Raw genomic sequence first — 20,396 nt, forward strand, 5'->3', positions numbered from 1 at the left:
ATGTTCTCTAATGATTTGTATTTGACTGTCATAAAGCCTAGCCTGTGAAGAAATACTAGGGTCATATTTCACCCTCAACAAATAAATTAAGAAATTATATTTTGCAAAAATAAAATAAAGCCTATATTAAAGGAATGTTAAAATTGTGTCTTTTTGATTTTGCATTGCAGTAAATATTGTGGGAAAAAGTGCTTAATTGTGAAAAATAATATCAATGCTTATTCAAATTCAAAAGTGACAGTAAATAAAGTACATTAATATGGTTACAAAATGAATGTATTTCAAATAAAAGCCTTTTATACTTTCGATCTATAAAAAAGTTACCGCAACATTAAGCAGCATAACTGTTTTCAAGACTGATATTAAAAATATATGTTTTTTTTAGGCAGCAAATCAGCATGTTAAAGTGATTTCTGACGAATTATGTGGCACTGAAGACAATAAATAATGGCTGCTGAAAATTCAGCTTTTCCATCACAGCAATAAACATTTATATATAAAATATAATTTAAATCCAATTTGTACCACAAATAAAACAGGTAGTCTTCAGTATCTCCTCTTTCTTTTGTTTTTCACTACGCAGGTCAGCAAAGGTGTCAATAATCACACCAAAAATCAAGTTGAGAACGATGATGATGACAATAAAGTAGAAGAGAAGGTCATACACCACACGAGCAGGGAACAAGGGCTCCTGTAAGTTGAACAACATTGTATCAGTTTGGTTAACTTTTGTATTCATATAAGCGAACATTCCTATATGGTTTTGAGTCTCCATACATTCTTAGAGGGTTTGCGCAGTACATCTCCCACCCCTCCTCCATTCCTCAGCCCATGATTCAGCACCGTAACGATACACATTAGTAGAGTGTCACATGCTCTCTCTGTGTTGTCCTCTTCTTCTGCAAAGACATTCAAAAAATTTGGTCACAGCTGAGTTCAGATGCAAGTACAGTAATATAAAATATTGTCTTTAAAGCCAAACACACCTTCTGATGGTGCAACCAACCCAGTTTCCTCTATGCACTCCACTCCATCAGCACTGCAGCTGCTCATAGAGTTATCTGTACCTGCTTATAGGACAAGAAATGCCATTAAGCCTGTGGATATGTTGTTATTCAAATTTATCATGAATGCAGAGTTTGATGCCTTTCTGCAAAAAACTATGGCCTTGTGACACGGGTGTATGCAATTTACCTGAATCTGGAATATCAAGATGGTCTACTTCCATGATAAAGTCATTCCTGAGGAAGAGAAAGCCCACGATGGAGAAAAGGTAGACCAGGATGATGGCCAAGACAGCAGTGAGGAGAATAGAGCGGCCATTACGTGTCACACTCTTGATGACATTAAAGAGCGTCTCCTCGCGGTAGATCAGATCAAAAAGCTGAAGGAGGTAAAAGAGAAGTGAGAAATGATTAGCAGAATATTTATGTCTTTTAGTCATACAGAATCATGTCACATTTTCTCATTTCATTTATATATATATATATATATATATATATATATATATATATATATATATATATTAAAATCTGATTTATTCCTGTGCTGCCAAAGCTGAAATAATTAATACCAGATTATTAAAAATATAGAATTTTGTATTCAACAGTTGTACTGCTTAATATTTGGGTGTAAACCATAAAAAATGGTTTAATTTTTTTATTTATCGAAGTTTCAAAATAACAGCATGTTTTACAGCTATGTAACATTTTGATCAATTTAATGCATCCTTGCTGAATTAAAGTATACATTTTTTATTTATTTATTTTTGAATAAAACATTTTTAACACCCACCAATATGCTGTAGAAGAGCTCGTGGACAAAAAGCCCCAGCGTGCTGGTCAACACATAGGCCAAATGGTACAGGAACTCCACATCCATCACCATGGCTTTATAGCCCATGATGAAGGTGCCGTTGTTTCCGACAAAGCTCACCACAAACACTATCTTATTGAGCAGCTGGTTAAAAAGAGAAACGTTAAATTAAATCCATTCCTTTTTATTTAAGCAAACATATGTCAGACTTACATTGAGAGCCCCCAGGAGGATAAGAGTTGGCCCGATGCCAAAGTGATAGATGCAGCGCAGGGTGATGGCGACAGTGAGGGACTGGAACCCATAGCGCTTGGATAACAGGCCCAAAACAGCTAATCCAGCAAAACACCAGAACAGCATAAGAAGCAACGGAGTGTCTATGCTACCTGGAAGAACGAGAGCCTGTTAAAAATTACATGTAAAAGCTTATTTAGAAAGCCAACTGTTGGTACATATTTGTGTGCTTTGAAATTAATGGTAAATGCTGAATTTATTACACTCAAGTTACCAACAGATAATGCACACATAAACATACCAGAGTGACCAGAGTCATGTGGGTAGAACAAAGCGATGATTAGATTGACAAACACAGCCAGATTGAATGATATGGTGCCCCAGAGAGACATTCGACGAGAGAACCAATACAGCACTGGCATGCCTAAAACACACAAACATCACAATAAACCTGGGTTAAGGACATATTTGTAGCAGTTTGAACTCACTAAGCCACAGCACCACAAGCCCAATACATACTTCGAAGTTTTTTCTGCCATTCCATTTCATTGTGCAAGAAAGAGGTCTGATCGAAGAAGTGTGTGACCTTGCTGCCCTGCTCGTCCTGCTCTGTGGTGGTAAACACACGGACCTTTGACTCCTCCGTCAGGAACTCACAGATGGGGTGAACAGGAAACACTATCTGCTCCATGCTACGGTCCTCCCGCACAATCTGCATGTCACATACCAACGGAAATTACTTCACAGCTTCTCATAATCACAAATTAATTGTATTCACATTACCCACAACATTAATTTTATATTTTGTCTGGAGCCATCAGTAGTGCTGAAATTATAATAAGAGCATAGATTACAACACACAAAGAGATCTTTTTTATTACCTCAATCTGAGCTGTTTGACGGTCATAGTACTCTAATGGATCCTCCTGTTGCTCCTCCTGCTGTTTGTTTAAGGTGAGCTGTAAAAAAAACAGAAAATGTGATGTATTACATACGGTATGCATGTTCTAGGAAATATTGAAAATTTGCCCCTAGTCCTAAAAGTAAAATACTGAAGTTACCATAGAAGAGATGCTTTCCTCTCCTTCCTCTATTGTTTTCTTTTGGGGTTTAAGCAGTGTGAGGAGCATTTTGTTGTGCCGGGCAAGCTGCAAAAAAAAAAAAAAAAAAAAAAAACCTTTAAGGTCTTTACCACCAAACTGACAGCAATAATTTAAAATAATGACAATTCCAACATGTATTATGTTTTCATTGTTGCATTCTATTAGTTGTTGTTTGATTGTTGTGATAAAATCCATTTAGAACAATTAAAAATAGTCTCTACATATCAGGTATTGGACAAAAAAAATAATCATTAGTAATCATAAAAAAACAATTCTCCAAATACAACAGAATATATTTAGTCCACCTGTAATGCCAGGATGTAGATGTTGTGTCCAACTTCCCGTGGTAAAACCTCTCCCTCCTCATTTTCAGTCTCTTGATGGTAAGCCTTTTTTATCACCTCAACCTGAAGACATACAATACACTACTAAGTAATGTTAAAATACTATTGTTACTCATAATGCACAAGACGCAGCAAAACTGACCAGTTCCCGGGGTCGAAGGTTAAACAGGATCCTCTCTGCATTCTCACTGTCATGACGACTCTCCATCAAAGCGAGCAAGAGCTTAGAGGCGTTGTCCTGACAATAGTCACACATTGTTAGAAATAATGATGAACATGATTTATGATTAAAGTAGAGTTCTGTGTTTGTGTCAGAACTGTATCCTACCTTGAGCTGCAGCACCAGCTCCATACGGTAACGACAGAGAGGACTGATGTCATTCAGAATCAAAGCTGTGATGATGTCAATGCCGTTGCACTCGTGAGAGACAATGCATGTCTTGAGACAGACATAAATCAATTAAAATTTCATGAATTACTTTTTTTAACTGAAATTAAAAAACAAGATATGCCAGTTACCGGTAATTTGTCTCTGTCAGCAAAAATTATTTCAAAAGGAAAAACTTTATTTTTATAACAAACATCAACTTGTGTGCTTGATAATAATTGGTGAGTGAAGCTCTTTCTGAATCTGGCGTGTTCTGATTCACTATTTCTGAATCCCCTAAGTATTCATTTAGTACTTAAAGTAAATTCTCAGCTGTAGCATCTATGTAGAAAAATTTATTAATTTAAAATAATACCAGTATTAGTAATTGACAATCTCACCTGGTTCTCTTGACATGGTCCTTGGCAGTACTCTGTGAGGGTCTCCAGGGTCTGTGTAATCAGCTCTACGTTGTTCTCATTGATGTAAAGGCCCAGCAGACCAAGCCCTCCTGTCGTGCTACCGCACATGATGTCCAGAAACTGAAGCGTCTCACAAACCAGATTATAATTTGCTTTATTGCTCTGACAGCGAAGAAAATTCTAGGGCAAAGAACATGGAACTTATTAAATGAAATGTAGATAAATACTGCAATAAAGTATAATTTAGTTCAATTTCTCATATGAAGTCTTCTATTCTCTGTAACTTGCATCGCCAATAAATTTATCTAGATTTAAGACTTTTTAGATATCTGTATTGGAAAAAAAGACAAAAATACTGAGGAATACGTTGCTCTGTTTAAGACCTTTTTAAGAAAGCCTGATCATTCTCAAAGCATGCTAGATGACATGCATCATAGTTGATCCTAAGAAGATTGTTAATCTGAGGTTGTTCAGACCTGAAGATCCTGATTGTGGTTCTCACAGAGCAGCTGTAAAAAGCGCAAAATAGGTTTCATGATGGTGACCGAGGGGCCCATTTCTGTATCTACTTCCTGCTGCTCAGGTTGAGGTGGCTGCTCAGGTTGGCCAAAGGAAGGCCCTGCAGCGATAGGAAACCATTGTCAGAGTTAGCAATGAATGTAGTTTCAATAGTTTCATTTATTAAAAATGTATAGTAAATATATAAGATGTACAGTAGCATAACTTTCTAAACTTAATAATAATTTCAACCCTTTCCTCACATGTTGCACTTCATAAACTTTTTTTAAATGACCTGTCTCCATATCTTTGTCATCTTTGGCTTTATTGCTCATTTCCCCCACATTGACGGAGATAGTGGATTTGATGTCCAGCTGTGCGTTCCTCATGCGGTCATTTAGTACTTTAAAAAACTTCTCTGACTTGTTGTCTCCCATCATGAGTTTGTAGAAGGAGTTCTGTTAAAATACGGAACCAATTTATATATAATGAGTGCTTGTTCTTGCAAATATAAAAATATTTATGACTAAAGCTATACTTTCCCACCTGGATCTCCGTGTTGCCTCCTTCCATCAGACAGATGGCGAGCTGAATGCTCTCTTGAAAGATCTTCTCGTTCTTAGTGCTGGTAATGAGGTCTATGAAGAGTTTGGTGCCACCTTCTTTGTCCAGACGACACTGTATCGCTGCAACTGCCAGCCAGTCTCTCTCTCCTTCTCCACCTGCACATACACACACACCCCAAGATTTCACAAGACATCCACAAAGAATGTTTTGTGCTGATCCGGCCAGCAATAACAAAACCAGTCAAAATCAAACACTCTTTTTGTGTGATTTTTCATCAGTAACTTAAAAATTACCTCCTCCTTGTTCAACAAGCTCTGCTTTGATGTTCTTTTTGTTGGTATAGAGGTAGTTTTGGAGCAATACCTTTCTTAAGGCAAAGCCCTGCAAAAGACAGCACTTTTATTGTTAAATTAAATCAATTACAACGACTACAGAGCTCAAACTAACCCACCCAAAAAATAAAAACGTTTGGCATTAAAATAAGTTTATTTTTACTCTAGGAATAACTCCAAGCAACATTCTAGGTTAAATACAACTGTCCACAGCATCTATGACACACTGTAAAATCATTTCAACTCAATCCTTAACTTGTAAAAACAAAATATAAACTGCAGGTTATGCAATTCTCATGAGTGAATATGCTTTTAGAATATTAAGTTAAACTAAGATTTTTTTTTTTTAGAAAGATGATTAAAATGTATTAAAAGATTTGTTTTTTTACATAATCTAGTTAAAATTGTATTTTGATAATTTATATTTGTATGAGAAATTGTTTGTTTACATGGTGATATTATTAATATTATAATCTAAATCTCACCTTCTCATCAAAGTCCAAATCCCGAATGAGCATTTCCTGTAAAGTTCTGAGCACTTTGATGCAGAGCTTCTCATCTGAATTCATAAGAGCCTTTGTGTGCTGAATCAGTCTGCACAAAGTTAAAGAGTAAGGTGATGATGACGCACCCTCACAAATAGTAATACAGAATTATGCAGCATAAATTCTGTGTTTATTTGATTTAGCCACAAAATGCATGCTAAAAGCTGTATGGTAGAAGTCCCAGTTTAGACAGAAGTGACTCACTTAGATATGAAGCCTCCTGATTCACAGCGTGATCGAGCATCCGTGCCTTCCAAGAACAACAGCTCGGGCTGGTGCAGCACATCCACCAGCACTGACAGCTCTGCGTTAACCAACGGCGTCACACGCTCCTCCAGTGTGTTAATGATATCCTAACAGTGTTACAGAAACATTAATACACTACATTTACAGTATTCATTATTATTGATAGAAATATGACTCGGACAAACTAGTTAAGTCTGTATTGTGTCATATGCATTACAGTCACAGCACTTTTGACAAACACTTTTTGTTTTTTGTATAATAATTTATTTTGGAATCACTTGGTTCCAAAATCTAAAATGAGATTAAGTAGGCACAAATGTACATAGGCACCTGTAGTTTCTCAATGATGTTTTTGTAGTCCCAGGGGTTGGTGGGAGCAGTAGGCCGTGTGAGGCGTGCCAGAGTTTTGTTGATCTGGCCGGTGCGAGACACTGTGAGGGCATTAATGTGACTCAACATCATATTGACATGAGCCTCCAACTCTACCGGCAGAGGGATGGAGCGACTCTTAGCTGTGGGAACAAATAAGATGTCTGGTCACCCTCCAAAAACCTTTACTATATAGGAGAACTGAAACTCCTGCCACATTTAAGGCCTGTAAAATATTTTTTTTCTTTTTGTATACCTTAGAATTTGTCTACTCTCTTAAAAAGCAAGTTGACCTACTTGTCACTGCCAGAGTTCGGATGCAGGCCTCAACTTGGACTTTTTGTTGTGGCTGTAGCCAGGGACTATCTAACAGACGCATAGTAGACTGCATCAGATGCTTAACAATGCTGTGATGAGCCTGAATGAGACAAAAGAAAGAGAAAATGAATGGGAGAAAGAGAAACCTGGAGAATTAAATGTGAATTTTAACTTAATACTTTTATTCAGCAATGGCATTAAATTGATCAAAAGTAAAAGTAAAGGCTTTTAAATTGTTGCAAATTTCTTTTTTAAATAAATGCTGTTATTTTGAACTTTGTTCATCAAAAATATTAAGCAACACAACTGTATTAAACACTGATAATAATACATGTTTCTTGAGCACCAAATCAGCATTTTTGAAAGATTTCTGAAGGATCATGTGACACTGGAGTAATGATTTACATTTCATTAAAAAAAACTTTGTTTTTAAACTGTAATAATATTTCACAAAATTACTGTAATTTTGTTCCAATAAAAGAACATCTTTCAAAACCAAAAAAACTTCTCTAAACTTTTTCCAGGTTTATTTACCTGGAACTAGTGAATTCTAATTAAACATGAATAGTGCTGAATTTTTTGGCAATTCCTTTGACTAAAACTCTAGAAAACTCTAAAATGCTTTAGAAACTTCTGCAAAAATGTGTAAAAATCTGTAGTAAATCACAATGAATAAAGGCTGATGTGGCAGAGACCAGAAATATGACTATTGTGCCACAAATATGATAAATAATCAAATGGTGAATCGTAATAATAAATATGATGCCTCACCTCTGTGCTTGTGCTGTTCTCTGAGAAGGGAGAGCTGAAGAAGGCATTTATAGTGTCTAAAACCACTTGAATCACATACTTCTCCAGTACAGGGTCTGACATGCGTTTCTCGCGGTTGGAGCACACCTGGAATTCCAACTAAACCAAATTAATGGAACTCTTTATTCTTATGCACATCTTACCTAGCATCAGTAGACTTACCCTAGCCATATCTACAGTGAAGCTGTCAAACAGCTTCCAGATGTGGTTGCTGGTGTAGATCTCTTTCATCTCCACTTCTGTGTCTACATAGCAGTGGTTCACAAAGTTTACATATGCAATTTTCACCTGCATGACACAGAGGAGATTCCTAAATTCCTGGCTTTTCGTTTTCCCCCCAAACATGTTCATGCTATAGATGATCGTGTACTTTAATCCATTAACTGGCTCTTGTAACAAACAAATATTTGAAGGCTGAAGATAATATTATTCAGGATAAGTGGAAAAAAAAAGAAACATAAGCATTTTCATTTAATGTCTACCATCATCTTATTACCTCTGTGATACAGTCTTCATGGGTGATTACTTTCACCATGTCCTCCAGGGGCAGCAGAGATGTGCACTTGATCTCTGTGTAGACGTTTTTGCCCTCCGCACATGCAGCCAGCAGCTCTACCAGAGAAATATGGTACCGTAGAGGGCTGTCGTCCTTCACCCCTTCCCTAGACTGTGTCATCAGTTCCACCATGGTGTCAAACGATGTGCCATCATTGTAGAAGACGACCACGTCATCACCCGCACTTGTGAGCTAAGGGTGAAAAAAAGGATGTCATCTGACACAGGTCATGCTGATGTCTTGTACACTATATACCATCAACTGAATGAACATTTCCTTGAAAAATTACCAATAATACAATGCAAAAAATCTCAAAACAACATCATTAAATATTAATAGAATATCAAAAAACATCAACATTACACCAAACAAATATATCCCCTCAAAAAAATTTATATTAAAGTAGTTATATACAACTTCTTAAAATGATTATAAATGGTTAAAAGGAATACATGATGTTCAATAACGCAAGGTTACTCTATTTTCGATCACAATAACAAACCTCAGTCATGATCATGTCTTGACATTTCTTCACATATTTCCCCTCTGCCTTAATGATGGTGTGCAGAAAGTTGAGGTACTGAATGTGGCGGCCATGTGTGGCCAGGCAATGGATGAAATGATGCAGCACAGACTCGCTGATCTCAGAACAGAGCTGGTAATTATTACTGAAAATGTGCTGCATTGTTTCTGCCTCTAGGAGCTGAGAAAGACAAAACAAAAACCAGAAAAGAGAACACAATGAAAGCACGATAAGCATCTTAGGCTATTTTAAGCGCCATGCTTTGCACTCACCCCAGGTGTGAGAAAGAGGTTGAGGTGTTTATGGAGGAGGTTTTGGTTCTCCAGATTCCCTGTGCAGAACTTCTGTAAGAACAGGTGCGTGTACTTGATGATTTCCTGCATTTTTGTGTCATTCTGTTAAAAGAAAAAAAAAAATCACGCATTTAGTGAGGGACAAGGCCAAGACCATACTTCACATAGACCACAGATTTTATCTGCCTAAAAAAAAAAGAAAAAGACCACAAACCCGATCATAGGAGATCTGCAACAGGTCAAGCATAACTTTGTGGGCACCCATGTTCTTCAATAGCCTTTGTTGTTTCTTAAATACACCTGAACTGCACATCTTATTCAAACGCTCTAAAATCTGGAGATCAGAGAAAAGATTTCATTATTGCAAAAAATCATGGTTCGTTCATTTACCAAGCTTCCATCCATCTTTACACATTTATATATACTGCACAATGTATAAAAAACACAAAATAAATTAAATTAAATTGAATTAAATTTATGCATTTAGCAGACGCTTTTTATCCAAAGCGACTTACAGTGCATTCCAGCTATCAATTGTTACCTATCATGTGTTCCCGGGGAATTGAACCCCCAACCATGCGCTTGATAAAGCAATGCTCTACCAATTGAGCTACAGGAACACTAAATGATGCTCACTTTTCCAAGATGGCCACACGTATAGGTTTTGTGTTAGTTTGTTAGTCTTTTAAATCATTTTTGAAGTCGTTTTGAACATTACTAAAATTACTAGTGTTGTGTTTATGTCACTTAATTTTATTTCTTTCGCTGTTGAACGGGAGGGACGCGCACCTGCACCTGCGCCATGTCTATGGGTTTCGCGTAATGAAGCCACTACGGAGCGGATCGGGGAGCCGTTCATGGTTGGTGTGGATGAAATTTCGTCTGTTGGTCACGAGGGTCACACACCTGGGCTGTGTCTGTGGGTATCAAGTGCTGAGACCGCTGGAGAACGAACCAGAGATTTGGCTGTGTCGCTGAGAGGCTTTGAATTTTCCTCTTTATGGCCCGTTTGGATTGGTGATCCACCACAAAGGTTGTTTTGCCTTTTGGTCAGAGGAAATGGAAAACTGACCCATTATGCTACATCTATTTGCAGCGGCAACAGTCCGAGCTGCGGCGTGACGGCGAAGAGAAAGTGGTTTGTGCTTTTGCTACTGCTTTCAGGTAACATTCATCCCAAACCAGGCCCAGAGTTGGCTCAGCTTCAAACACCAGAGGAACTAAAATCAAGTAATGGTATACGATTTTTCCATCTTAATGTGAGAAGTTTGGTAAATAAGTTGGACGCAGTTCAAATCTGGGCAGATTTGACCAATGCTGATATCATAATTCTCACAGAGACTTGGCTGAAAAAATCAATTACAGATGATATGGTGCATATTAATGGTTATAATATTTTTAGAGCAGATCGTAGCAAAAAAGGAGGAGGGGTTTCAATTTATACTAAAGTAAATATGAATTGTATTTGTACCGAGTCAGTTAGTATTTTAAAATGTTTTGAACTTTTAGCTATTAAAATTTTTTTACCTAATGGGTCTGACATGATGGTGGTCAGTTGTTACCGCCCACCTTCAGCTTCAAGTGAGGCAATTTCATTGCTTACAGATATGTTGCACAGTTGGTCTAACTTTGATTTAGTTTTAATGGGAGATTGAAAATGGGACTGGTTGTCTCAGTCATCGGATTCATTTAAGGACATATGTAACTCCTTGTGTTTGGAACAATTGATAAGTTCACCAACTCGTCTAAGTGGAAAGAGTATGAGCAAATCATCTTTGATTGATATTATTTTAACTAATATACCTCATGTTTTTTCTGCGATAGGAGTTTTTTGTAATGACCTTAGCGATCATTGTGCAATATCTTGTGTGAGAAATTTTAAGTTGCCTAAGAGTTCACCCAGATTTATATTTAAACGACAGTTCAAACATTTTAATGAACAAGCTTTTTGCATGATGTGTATAATAGTGACTTACAGTTAGTTTATACCTGGGCTTAAAAGTATAGGCCTCTGTAACTCGGCCTTGAGTTGGTTTAAAAATTATTTATTTGATCGAACGCAATGTGTTGCTATAGATAATTATGTTTCATCCGTATTAACAGTTGAGAAGGGTGTCCCGCAAGGTTCTTTACTGGCACCACTTCTTTTTTCTATTTTTATAAATGAATTAGGGCAGGGAATAAAATCCGCAAAGTTACATTTTTATGCTGACGATACAATAATTTATTCAGCTGCAGCCTCTCTTTCACAAGCTATTGAAATTTTACAGGATTCTTTTAATACTTTTTAGCGTAATTTACTCCAATTAAAATTAATTTTAAATGGGAATAAAACTAAGTACATTGTTTTTTCACGTAGTCGTTCCATGATCACTGCCCCGTCTATTCTTACTGTTGATGACGTGCATATAGAGAGAGTAACAACATACAAATATCTGGGAATATGGATAGACAAGAAGTTGGCATTTGATGTTCATATTGATTACTTAGTAAAAAGACTAAAAACCAAGATTGGACTTTCTCTTTCGGCAAAAATTTTTTTTTTCCTTTGGAGCTAGAAAGAAAATTATTCATAGTAATTTTTTACCCATTTTAGATTATGGTGATACTATTTATATGCATGCTTCTGTATATTTATTAAAAAGATTAGATTGCATTTATCATGCTGCGTTGCATTTTATAACAAATGCTTGTTCACGTACACATCATTGTTTGTTATATAACCGTGTAGGCTGGACCTCCTTACATCAAAGAAGGAAATCACATTTATTAGTATTTACAGTAAAGGCATTGCTGGGTATGCTGCCAAATTACATTACTAGGCTTTTATGACTGTATAAAAAGAACTATAGCACTAGATCATCGATTGGCATTAAATTAGAAGTAGCTAGGATACACTCAGAATATGGACAATCAGCTTTCTCCTACTCTGCTCCTTGGCTGTGGAATGAATTTCAAATTATTGCTCAACTAGAAAGAATTCCTTCTTTGAATGTGTTTAAAAATATATTGCGATGTAAAATGAATGAAGTGTGTGGCTGTTTTAATTAATTTGGTGACATTTGATTAATGTTTTTGTATTTACCTTGTCTGTTTAGAATTTGTTTTATGCGTTTTGTAATTATGCGAAACTTTAATACGGCCATCTTGGCCAGGACTCCCTGGAAGAAGAGATTTCTTTTAATCTCAATGGGACCTTCCTGGAAAAATAAAGGTTAAATAAATAAAATAAAAATAAATAAAATAAAAAAGCTGCATATATGTGCATACAAAAAAAGTAATAACTTTAGTTATCATAATATGCTGTTCAAATGTTTGAGGTCAGTAAGATATTTTAATGTTTAGGCAAAAAATACAGTATTATTGTGAAACTTTAAAATTTACATTTATCAATTCTTGCTGAATAAAAGTATTAATTTATTTTCAAAAATCTGTCCCCAATTTTTGGAACAGTAGTGCAATATACTTTCTCAGACTTTTAGAACCCACTGTAATTAATCTAATATATCATTGATCAACAGACAAATACACTAAGAACTTCACCTCTTTGACATTCTGGTAGCTTTCATTGCTCTTTTCAACATTCTGTTTCTTTGTATCGGTCTCCTCCTGTGGAGATGCCTGCATGAAAAGGCAAATAAAAATAAGCTTCTTTCACCTAATTATCCTGTTATACATAATCCCACATGCATGACTCACAGGCGCAGCCTCTTTTTTGTCTTTTTTGTCTTTCTTGTCTTTCTTCCCATCTCCCCCAGAGCTACTTTTTTTTATGACCCAAAGCTCAGATTTCTCCACCATGGTGCGCAGAAGATCCAGATCTTGTTTTATGTGTTTGTAGTTGTCCACATCCTGAGTTGAAATGAGAAGCTGGACCTGAGGGGAACAAACAAAGCAGGATGAAGATCTGATTTTGATCTTTACCAAAGGGTTTGCATTTTAACCACCAGTACTTTTTCATTTTGTGCCACAGGAACTGTGATTTGCTGCATGCAAATGAGAAGTAAAATGTCAATTGTATTGTCAGCCCATTTTGCAAATCTAGGGATGTGATTTTCCTGCAGAATGGTATTACCTGGAGCTGTCTAGACACACCTTTTTATCAATAAAAGCAAGTTGTTTGTATATGTTTAAATGGGCTGTACGTTTTACCTGTTTAAAGGTGTGGAGGACTTCTTGTCTTTGACTGAAGTGCTTGAAGAGCAACTGTAAGGCCCCGGAAATCAGCGGAGGGTAGTCATGCATGATGAGGTGGATCAGAACACGCAGAAACATTCGTCCCCCTTCATCGTCCACTTCCAGAATGCTGTTTCCTTTCCTTTACGGTCAGGGTAAAGTCAAAGAGAGGTCACACAGCACAAGGGTGACACACATGATGAACAGTCATGTGGAAATAGAATTAATTGTTCATTGACATACCCAATCCCAAACATGGCCTCTGCCTGCTCTCCAATGTGCTGGAGGTTGATGGAAGCTGTTTAAAATATTAATACATAAATGTACAATCAGAAAACAAACTCAAACCTAAATTTAATTAGATTTAAAATGGACATCCATTAAAGTTGAAGTGTGTAATTTCTGAGCCACTAGAGGCATCAAATGGAACTGCAGAAATCAAACAGGTTTTTCCATGTAATAATGACTTACTAATAGTTGTTTTGCATATTGAGCATATTTAGTGAACAAAACAAAATTACACACTACACCTTTCTGGAATTAATTTTAAGAATCAAGTAATGATGAAACATTGCCACTCTCACCAGAACGAGGCTCTGAGACAAACACAAAAATGAAAACAAGAGTACAGGGATTAGTAGATTAGTAGTAAATGTTTGATTCTATTAATATTATAAATGTTATTTGATTAGTAGTCAGGTCGTGACACTTACAAGAGTTGACTATTTATCTAAACATCATTACCCTCATGCTCCGTATGATGCGTTGCATCTGCATCACCCATAGGATAGACTTCCACAAACTCCTTCTTGAAGACGGAGAGCATGAAGGAAATCCGATAGTCCAGACGTACACTGAGGATGAACTGCACAAAACCATTAGGTTTTTTTAGATATTGCCAGCACTGAGAGCGTAAAGCTGTTGCCATCTTCAACAGCATCTACCTGTAATATCTCCAGGATCTTCAGTTTTGTGTCCATGACAGTGATGTCCTGTGTGTCAATGCTATCTTTACTGCCAGCCTGGCTGTCTGGAGCACCAGGGCGACCAGGGCCGGGGAACTGGGATGGCTTGCGGTTTAGCACCATGGTGGACATCATCTGTCCCATGCCATGAATGGATCGTTTAACATTCTTACCTAGTAAGAAGAAACATTTTAATTGGCCATTTTGGACACTGGGACTCTAGGACGTTTAGTTGTGTCATTCAGTCTGTAATCTAGTTTTTGAATACTAACCACTGCCATCATCACTAAACACTGGACTGATGTTAGCATTACTCGGAGTGCAGTCTATGATTCCCAGGAGGGTGCGAGTCAACCTCAGAAGCTCAAAAAAACTGTAGAACCCAAAGTAGATGAGATGTCTCGCCAAGCTTACCACCTACACACAATGTAAATAAAGCAAATATGTGAAAGTCATTTAGGAATATTAGTGTTAACATTTACATGTTTTAATATATAACTGTACCTCATATGTAAGCTTGTTTTTCTCCTCATTGGCAAAAGGCAGGTCATCGATGAGAACATTGTTGAGGTACTCCTCCATAAAAGCCATTGTATTGGCAAACTTGTTCTTTTTATTGTCTCGTGAATTGTCCAAGTGAGAGTCATAACTACAACAGAAAACAGTGTAATTACACCTTTCATTTTTTAAACAGTGATTGCATACTGCTATTTAAAAAAAAGTTTCTTTCAAAATCTTTGAAAAGGTTTTTATTTTCAAAATAAATTAATATATTTATTCAGCAAATTAGATGACTGCTAAACATTCAGCTTTGCCATCACATTGATAAATATTTGTAGCAATGGCCAAAAATACATTGTATGGGTCAAAATTATAGATTTTCCTTTCTATGCCAAAAATCATTAGGATATTAAGTAAAAATCATGTTCCATGAAGATAAATAAATTTCAGACAGTAAATATATCAACATTTAATTTTTGATTAGTAATATGCATTGCTAAGGATTCATTTGGACAACTTTAAAGGTGAATTTCTCAGTATTTAGATTTTTTTTTTTGCATCCTCAGATTCCAGATTTTCAAATAGTTGTATCTCGGCCAAATTTTGTCATATCCTAATAAACAATACACCAATAGAAAGCTTATGTTGTGATGATGTTATGATGTATAAATCTCAAACACTTAACACTTGACACTTAAGACACTTAAGGTTTTGTGGTCCAGGGTCACATATATGCAGTTTGGGTGAATAAAAAAAACTAAGAAAATCTTACCAACACCAAACTTTTGAATAATAGTGTAATAAAGTATGCTTTAAAAATGCTTTATTAAGTCATATAAGGTTATTGTCTGGGTATATGAACACACTCTTTGATGCTGATAGAAGTGGGGATCTCGGTCCACAAACGAGCAAACTTGATGGGCGTCACAAGCTCCTGAGGGTCACGGTCGACGTGTGCATGTAACATGAGTCTACAGAAAGACGCCCGCAGGTCAAAGGGAAGAGTCTCATCCATCATGCAGAGGGAAATCAGCTCCACATCCAGCTGCTTTGAGATCTCATCTATGGCCAGATACTGGCGATCAAAACACATTCGTGCAAACAGTTTGAGCTGGTACCTGAAAAAAAACATACATATACATATATATATATATATATATATATATATATATATTCGTGCAGTTGTAAATAGATTTTTTTTTTAAGTATTATTGCCAGCAAAAATAAAATAGTGAAATAATCTGCTGTCAATTTAACATGTTCATTTAGTAAAATCAGCTATAAGTCTATTAAGCTGACTGTACTACATTACCATGTTAAACTGACAGCACACATCGATTATTTAATTATTGCACCATGCCATTTGTGATAATAGTTTAACAAAGGGTTTAATCAACTGACAGGCCTGGTTATTTCTCCTTTTCATTACCTGTAATATGTCAGCACATTTTCGTCAAGCACATTCCCTTGTCGGGCCTCCTGGGCAAGCTGTCGAATGCTCTTCTCATGGGTCTTATTCTCCTTCTCCTTATCAGACCAGATCAGCCAAACTTCATCCTCCTCTCCAAACTCTTCTAAATACTCCGAGGTGTGCTGTGTGTCTTTTGCGGCTCGCCGCCTTCACAAACACAGACAGAGCTCGCATGAGCACATAACCCAAGACAGACACACTACGCAATTTTTTGTAAACTTACTCAGTTTTCATGAGAATATCCTGGTTTTTGGCATCCAGCACACATTTACAGATCAGCTCTTGGGTTACTGGGATCGCTACATTATTGGACACACACAAGTCCGATAGATAGTCTAGAAACCTGCAAATCAATACATAAACATAGAATAGACATTTACAGACACAGGCGTGTTATAAGCTACAGACAAAAAAAGAAAAAAAGAAGGAAAACCTAAAAATAATGGAGGAGCTTCAAAATTTACCAATAAATTAATTACCAAACATTTTGAGCAATTACTTTATATGACCTTTCCAGCTAATTTAATTTTTTTCATTGAAATTATACTCAAAATTAGCATTTTTAACCCTAGCAAAACAAATGTTTAGAACTTTAAAAACTTTATTAATTTCAGTGCTGTCAAACGATTATTCGCATCCAAAATAAAAGTTTTTGTTTACATAATGTGTGTGTACTGTGTATATTTATTATGTACTGTATATATAAATACACACACATGTATGTATATATTTAAGAGAAATATGTTACATTTATATATTATATCTAATATAATTTATATCAATATAAATGTATACAAATTAATACATGTACATTTTTTTTTTATATATGTGTACGTGTGTGTCTTTACACAAACATAATAAATATGCACAGTACACACACACATATCAAGTAAACAAAAACTTTTATTTTGGATGCGATGAATCGTTTGACAGCACTAATTCATTTCCACTACTTTTTCAGATCCTATAAATCACAATTTTTAAATTGATATCCTAATCTTACCTGGGCTCCCTGTTCTTTCGAACCAGACTGACGAAAGTCTCCACCTCGGTTTTAGTGATGTGTTTCTCCAGCAGTTTGCGGTTGTTGTGTAGCAGGGCTGTGATGGTGTCCTCAGCCAGAATATCATAGCCGATCTGAGACTGCATCATTCCAAACTGCTTGGCTATGTGTTCCTGTAAGACAAATCCCCATCTTTGAATGCTGTCTTGTGGCTCTTTCTAGTGTGACAGGAAGTCTGAATGCCATTCATACAATTGACCATTCTTGTGCACCTGTGTTAGTATGGATTGGAGTACCTGATTCTTACGGTAGTCTTCTTGTGAATGACGCAGCACCCTGTAGCACAGTCTGAGCATGTATTGATAAGGGGTGTATTTCTGGTCAGACAGCTCTTCCAACGTCAGCAGAGGCGGATCAGTGCCCCTCTGTTTAAACGGGCCTTTAATGATCCCAAATATCTAAGCAGAAATAGATAATTCAGTAGATCATTCACCAACAATAATGTTTCAGCTGTAGACAACACCATCATTTGCCAATTGACCTGTTTGAGAATGTTCTGCTCTCTCATAAGTTTCTGTCTCTCTCGGTTGGGCCTGTTCATGGTCACCTCCAGGACTGGCTGGCCATTGTTCAACTGATCGACGACAAAGAAAACCACATCCTCCAGCAGTTTAATGGCATACCTGTGCATAGAAAGGGTGCATGAAGCTCTGACATAATATATTCTAAAATAGGTTTACTTTACAAATATTTACAAAGTGAAAAAAACAGCTATTTAGGGCCCAAAACCTTTAGACTTAGACTCTGCTTTGGTGCTTGTGTTTCGTGTCAACTCTACCTTCTGTCATTAGGACTGAGGAAACCGGAGGTGAACTTGTCGACTACGGTGCTCAACATGAGGCTGGCATCATTTGCAAAGTCTAGATCTCTAATCTCCATGACCGGCACAGAGACAATGGCAAAGGCTTCCTTGTCCTCTTTGGTGGGGCAGGTGCCCAGCTAGCAGAAGAAAAGGAGGAATAGAGGAGAAAGAAAAGGAACAAATAAATATATATAGAAATAAAAGCAGTTCTTTGAGTGTTCTATCATCAAAGAATCTTGATGAATAAATGTCTAATTTCCACAAACAAATAAATAAATTCAGCTTTGCCATGACGGGTATAAATTACATAAAAATAAATATAAGAAAAGAAAAGAACAAAATATTACGTTAAGATAGATATACCAAAACAAAAAATTTATTAAAATTGTAGTAATATATTTCACAAAAGTATTATTTTTACTGTAAGGTTACAAAAAATTTTTTAACTTGGCATAAGAAATTTCTTTCAAAAACATTTTTAAAATATTACAGAGCACAAACTTTTGAACGGTAGTGTAATGAAATTCATTCAATTATTTTGAATGAATGAAAATTATAAAATTATTTGATATGCAACACTTAGCAAATGCAGAGTAAATAAATGAATGAATTCTGCCGTAAAACATACAACTTATGTTTTAAATTTACCTGGTACAAAATTAAGTGAAGTCTGAATTAAATGTTTCAGACGTAAATATATTCAGAATTCTCAGCATTAAGAAGTGAGGGTTAGACAGACTGTACAGAGAAAGTTCTTCACCATTAATCGGATAGGCCTCTCTTCATCAATGTCGATAGGAATGTTGGTGCTTTGGATCCAAGTGTTTGTGCACAGGTGACGGAATCGGACATAAGAATTTCTGTTGGACATTGAGAAGATGAATATATGCAGGAATCCTTAAATCAAGTTCTCAATCAAAATTAATTTATCCCACAGAATGCAGCAAAACAAACAGAGAGAGAGTAAAGCATAGAATTGAATACCGAGGCACAAATGAATCAGTTTTCTGCAGTGTGGTGGGGTCCAGCTCAAACAAAGAGGCGATGTCATTCCCATGAGGCACTGCAACTAGCTTGTATTTGATCCTCTCTCCTAGGCTTCTCTTGATACGGCTACTATCCACCTACAGACAAAATACAAGTGACTTTTTGAGAGAAAAGGAGAACACATAAGATAGGAACAGTCTATATAACAGTCAATTTGCATGCAATTTTTAAAATCATGATCTAAGTCTCATACAGTGAGATGTCTACCAGAAAGAACAGAACATGTCCTTTTAACCTACCTCTATATCATTGCTGTTTTCTTTATAACCTGGGTTCTCCTGCAACACAAATAAATCATGTAAATAAATCCTTCTAATATAATCAAACCATACAGTATATGAGATTACTATAAATCCGGAGGGCTTTACTTCAGCAGCAAGATAGTTTCCCGTGGCCAAGTGTTTGAATCGGTACAGGCTGTTCCAATGTCCTGCTCCTCCCCGGCACGGATCATGGTGAACCACCTACAACCAACAAGCAAACATCATGACACTATGGAGGCACCTTTCTGCCTCCAAATAGGAAAAATGACCTTAAAAATGTATCCTTAAAAGTTTAAATTGATCAATTAATCTCTTCACATCATATAAAAAGAATCAGGTAACAGGCTTCTAAAAATACTACATGATATAATATATAAATTAAACTGAAAAACAGCTAATAATTTAGAATACATTTTTAATTGCAATACAAATTCATTTGGCTTGTTTGAGGACATAGTCCCACACACAACTGAATCTAAATCCTACCAGGATTTAGCAGGAAATCTGCTAAATCAATCTATGAGGAGGCTCTTACCTCAACCTCCCATAATGCATTAGAGCTGGTGGCTGAAGTAGCGGACTGACGCAGAGTTGTGCGCAGGAACACATGCAGCTTAGACTTGTACTCATCACAGGTCAGAAACTTCTCCTGTTCTGCATGGAAAAGCCTCACCACATCTCCCTATGCATGAAAAGCATATGAGATATCGACATAACTGGCTTGGGTTTGGATATATATATATCATAAAACTGGTTTGAAACTGTG

General features: G+C 36.4%; 1 protein-coding gene across 1 annotated transcript in view; it reads right to left on the reverse strand.

The window, feature by feature from the left end:
- LOC132097825 (inositol 1,4,5-trisphosphate receptor type 3-like) overlaps positions 1-20,396 on the reverse strand; it is a 28,286-nt gene that overhangs the window by 1,471 nt on the left and 6,419 nt on the right. The window contains exons 8-55 of the mRNA XM_059503773.1: positions 20,166-20,312; positions 19,736-19,831; positions 19,607-19,645; positions 19,305-19,444; positions 19,081-19,180; positions 18,297-18,457; positions 18,000-18,141; positions 17,755-17,916; positions 17,459-17,631; positions 16,679-16,798; positions 16,414-16,602; positions 15,851-16,102; positions 14,988-15,132; positions 14,756-14,900; positions 14,463-14,656; positions 14,263-14,383; positions 13,762-13,816; positions 13,495-13,660; positions 13,042-13,218; positions 12,886-12,963; positions 9,557-9,676; positions 9,322-9,444; positions 9,029-9,229; positions 8,467-8,718; positions 8,133-8,258; positions 7,932-8,057; positions 7,140-7,260; positions 6,804-6,985; positions 6,432-6,580; positions 6,168-6,276; positions 5,644-5,731; positions 5,330-5,505; positions 5,079-5,241; positions 4,762-4,904; positions 4,265-4,465; positions 3,825-3,935; positions 3,639-3,734; positions 3,458-3,559; positions 3,111-3,197; positions 2,931-3,008; positions 2,569-2,761; positions 2,351-2,473; positions 2,029-2,201; positions 1,795-1,959; positions 1,195-1,384; positions 987-1,070; positions 778-899; positions 526-691 (exon numbers count right to left, since the gene is read on the reverse strand). Coding sequence (XP_059359756.1) covers positions 526-691; positions 778-899; positions 987-1,070; positions 1,195-1,384; positions 1,795-1,959; positions 2,029-2,201; positions 2,351-2,473; positions 2,569-2,761; positions 2,931-3,008; positions 3,111-3,197; positions 3,458-3,559; positions 3,639-3,734; positions 3,825-3,935; positions 4,265-4,465; positions 4,762-4,904; positions 5,079-5,241; positions 5,330-5,505; positions 5,644-5,731; positions 6,168-6,276; positions 6,432-6,580; positions 6,804-6,985; positions 7,140-7,260; positions 7,932-8,057; positions 8,133-8,258; positions 8,467-8,718; positions 9,029-9,229; positions 9,322-9,444; positions 9,557-9,676; positions 12,886-12,963; positions 13,042-13,218; positions 13,495-13,660; positions 13,762-13,816; positions 14,263-14,383; positions 14,463-14,656; positions 14,756-14,900; positions 14,988-15,132; positions 15,851-16,102; positions 16,414-16,602; positions 16,679-16,798; positions 17,459-17,631; positions 17,755-17,916; positions 18,000-18,141; positions 18,297-18,457; positions 19,081-19,180; positions 19,305-19,444; positions 19,607-19,645; positions 19,736-19,831; positions 20,166-20,312 — 6,772 coding nt within the window. The remainder of the gene's footprint in view (positions 1-525; positions 692-777; positions 900-986; positions 1,071-1,194; positions 1,385-1,794; positions 1,960-2,028; positions 2,202-2,350; positions 2,474-2,568; positions 2,762-2,930; positions 3,009-3,110; positions 3,198-3,457; positions 3,560-3,638; positions 3,735-3,824; positions 3,936-4,264; positions 4,466-4,761; positions 4,905-5,078; positions 5,242-5,329; positions 5,506-5,643; positions 5,732-6,167; positions 6,277-6,431; positions 6,581-6,803; positions 6,986-7,139; positions 7,261-7,931; positions 8,058-8,132; positions 8,259-8,466; positions 8,719-9,028; positions 9,230-9,321; positions 9,445-9,556; positions 9,677-12,885; positions 12,964-13,041; positions 13,219-13,494; positions 13,661-13,761; positions 13,817-14,262; positions 14,384-14,462; positions 14,657-14,755; positions 14,901-14,987; positions 15,133-15,850; positions 16,103-16,413; positions 16,603-16,678; positions 16,799-17,458; positions 17,632-17,754; positions 17,917-17,999; positions 18,142-18,296; positions 18,458-19,080; positions 19,181-19,304; positions 19,445-19,606; positions 19,646-19,735; positions 19,832-20,165; positions 20,313-20,396) is intronic.

Source organism: Carassius carassius, chromosome 21, assembly GCF_963082965.1.
Source record: "Carassius carassius chromosome 21, fCarCar2.1, whole genome shotgun sequence".
Lineage (NCBI taxonomy): Eukaryota > Metazoa > Chordata > Actinopteri > Cypriniformes > Cyprinidae > Carassius > Carassius carassius.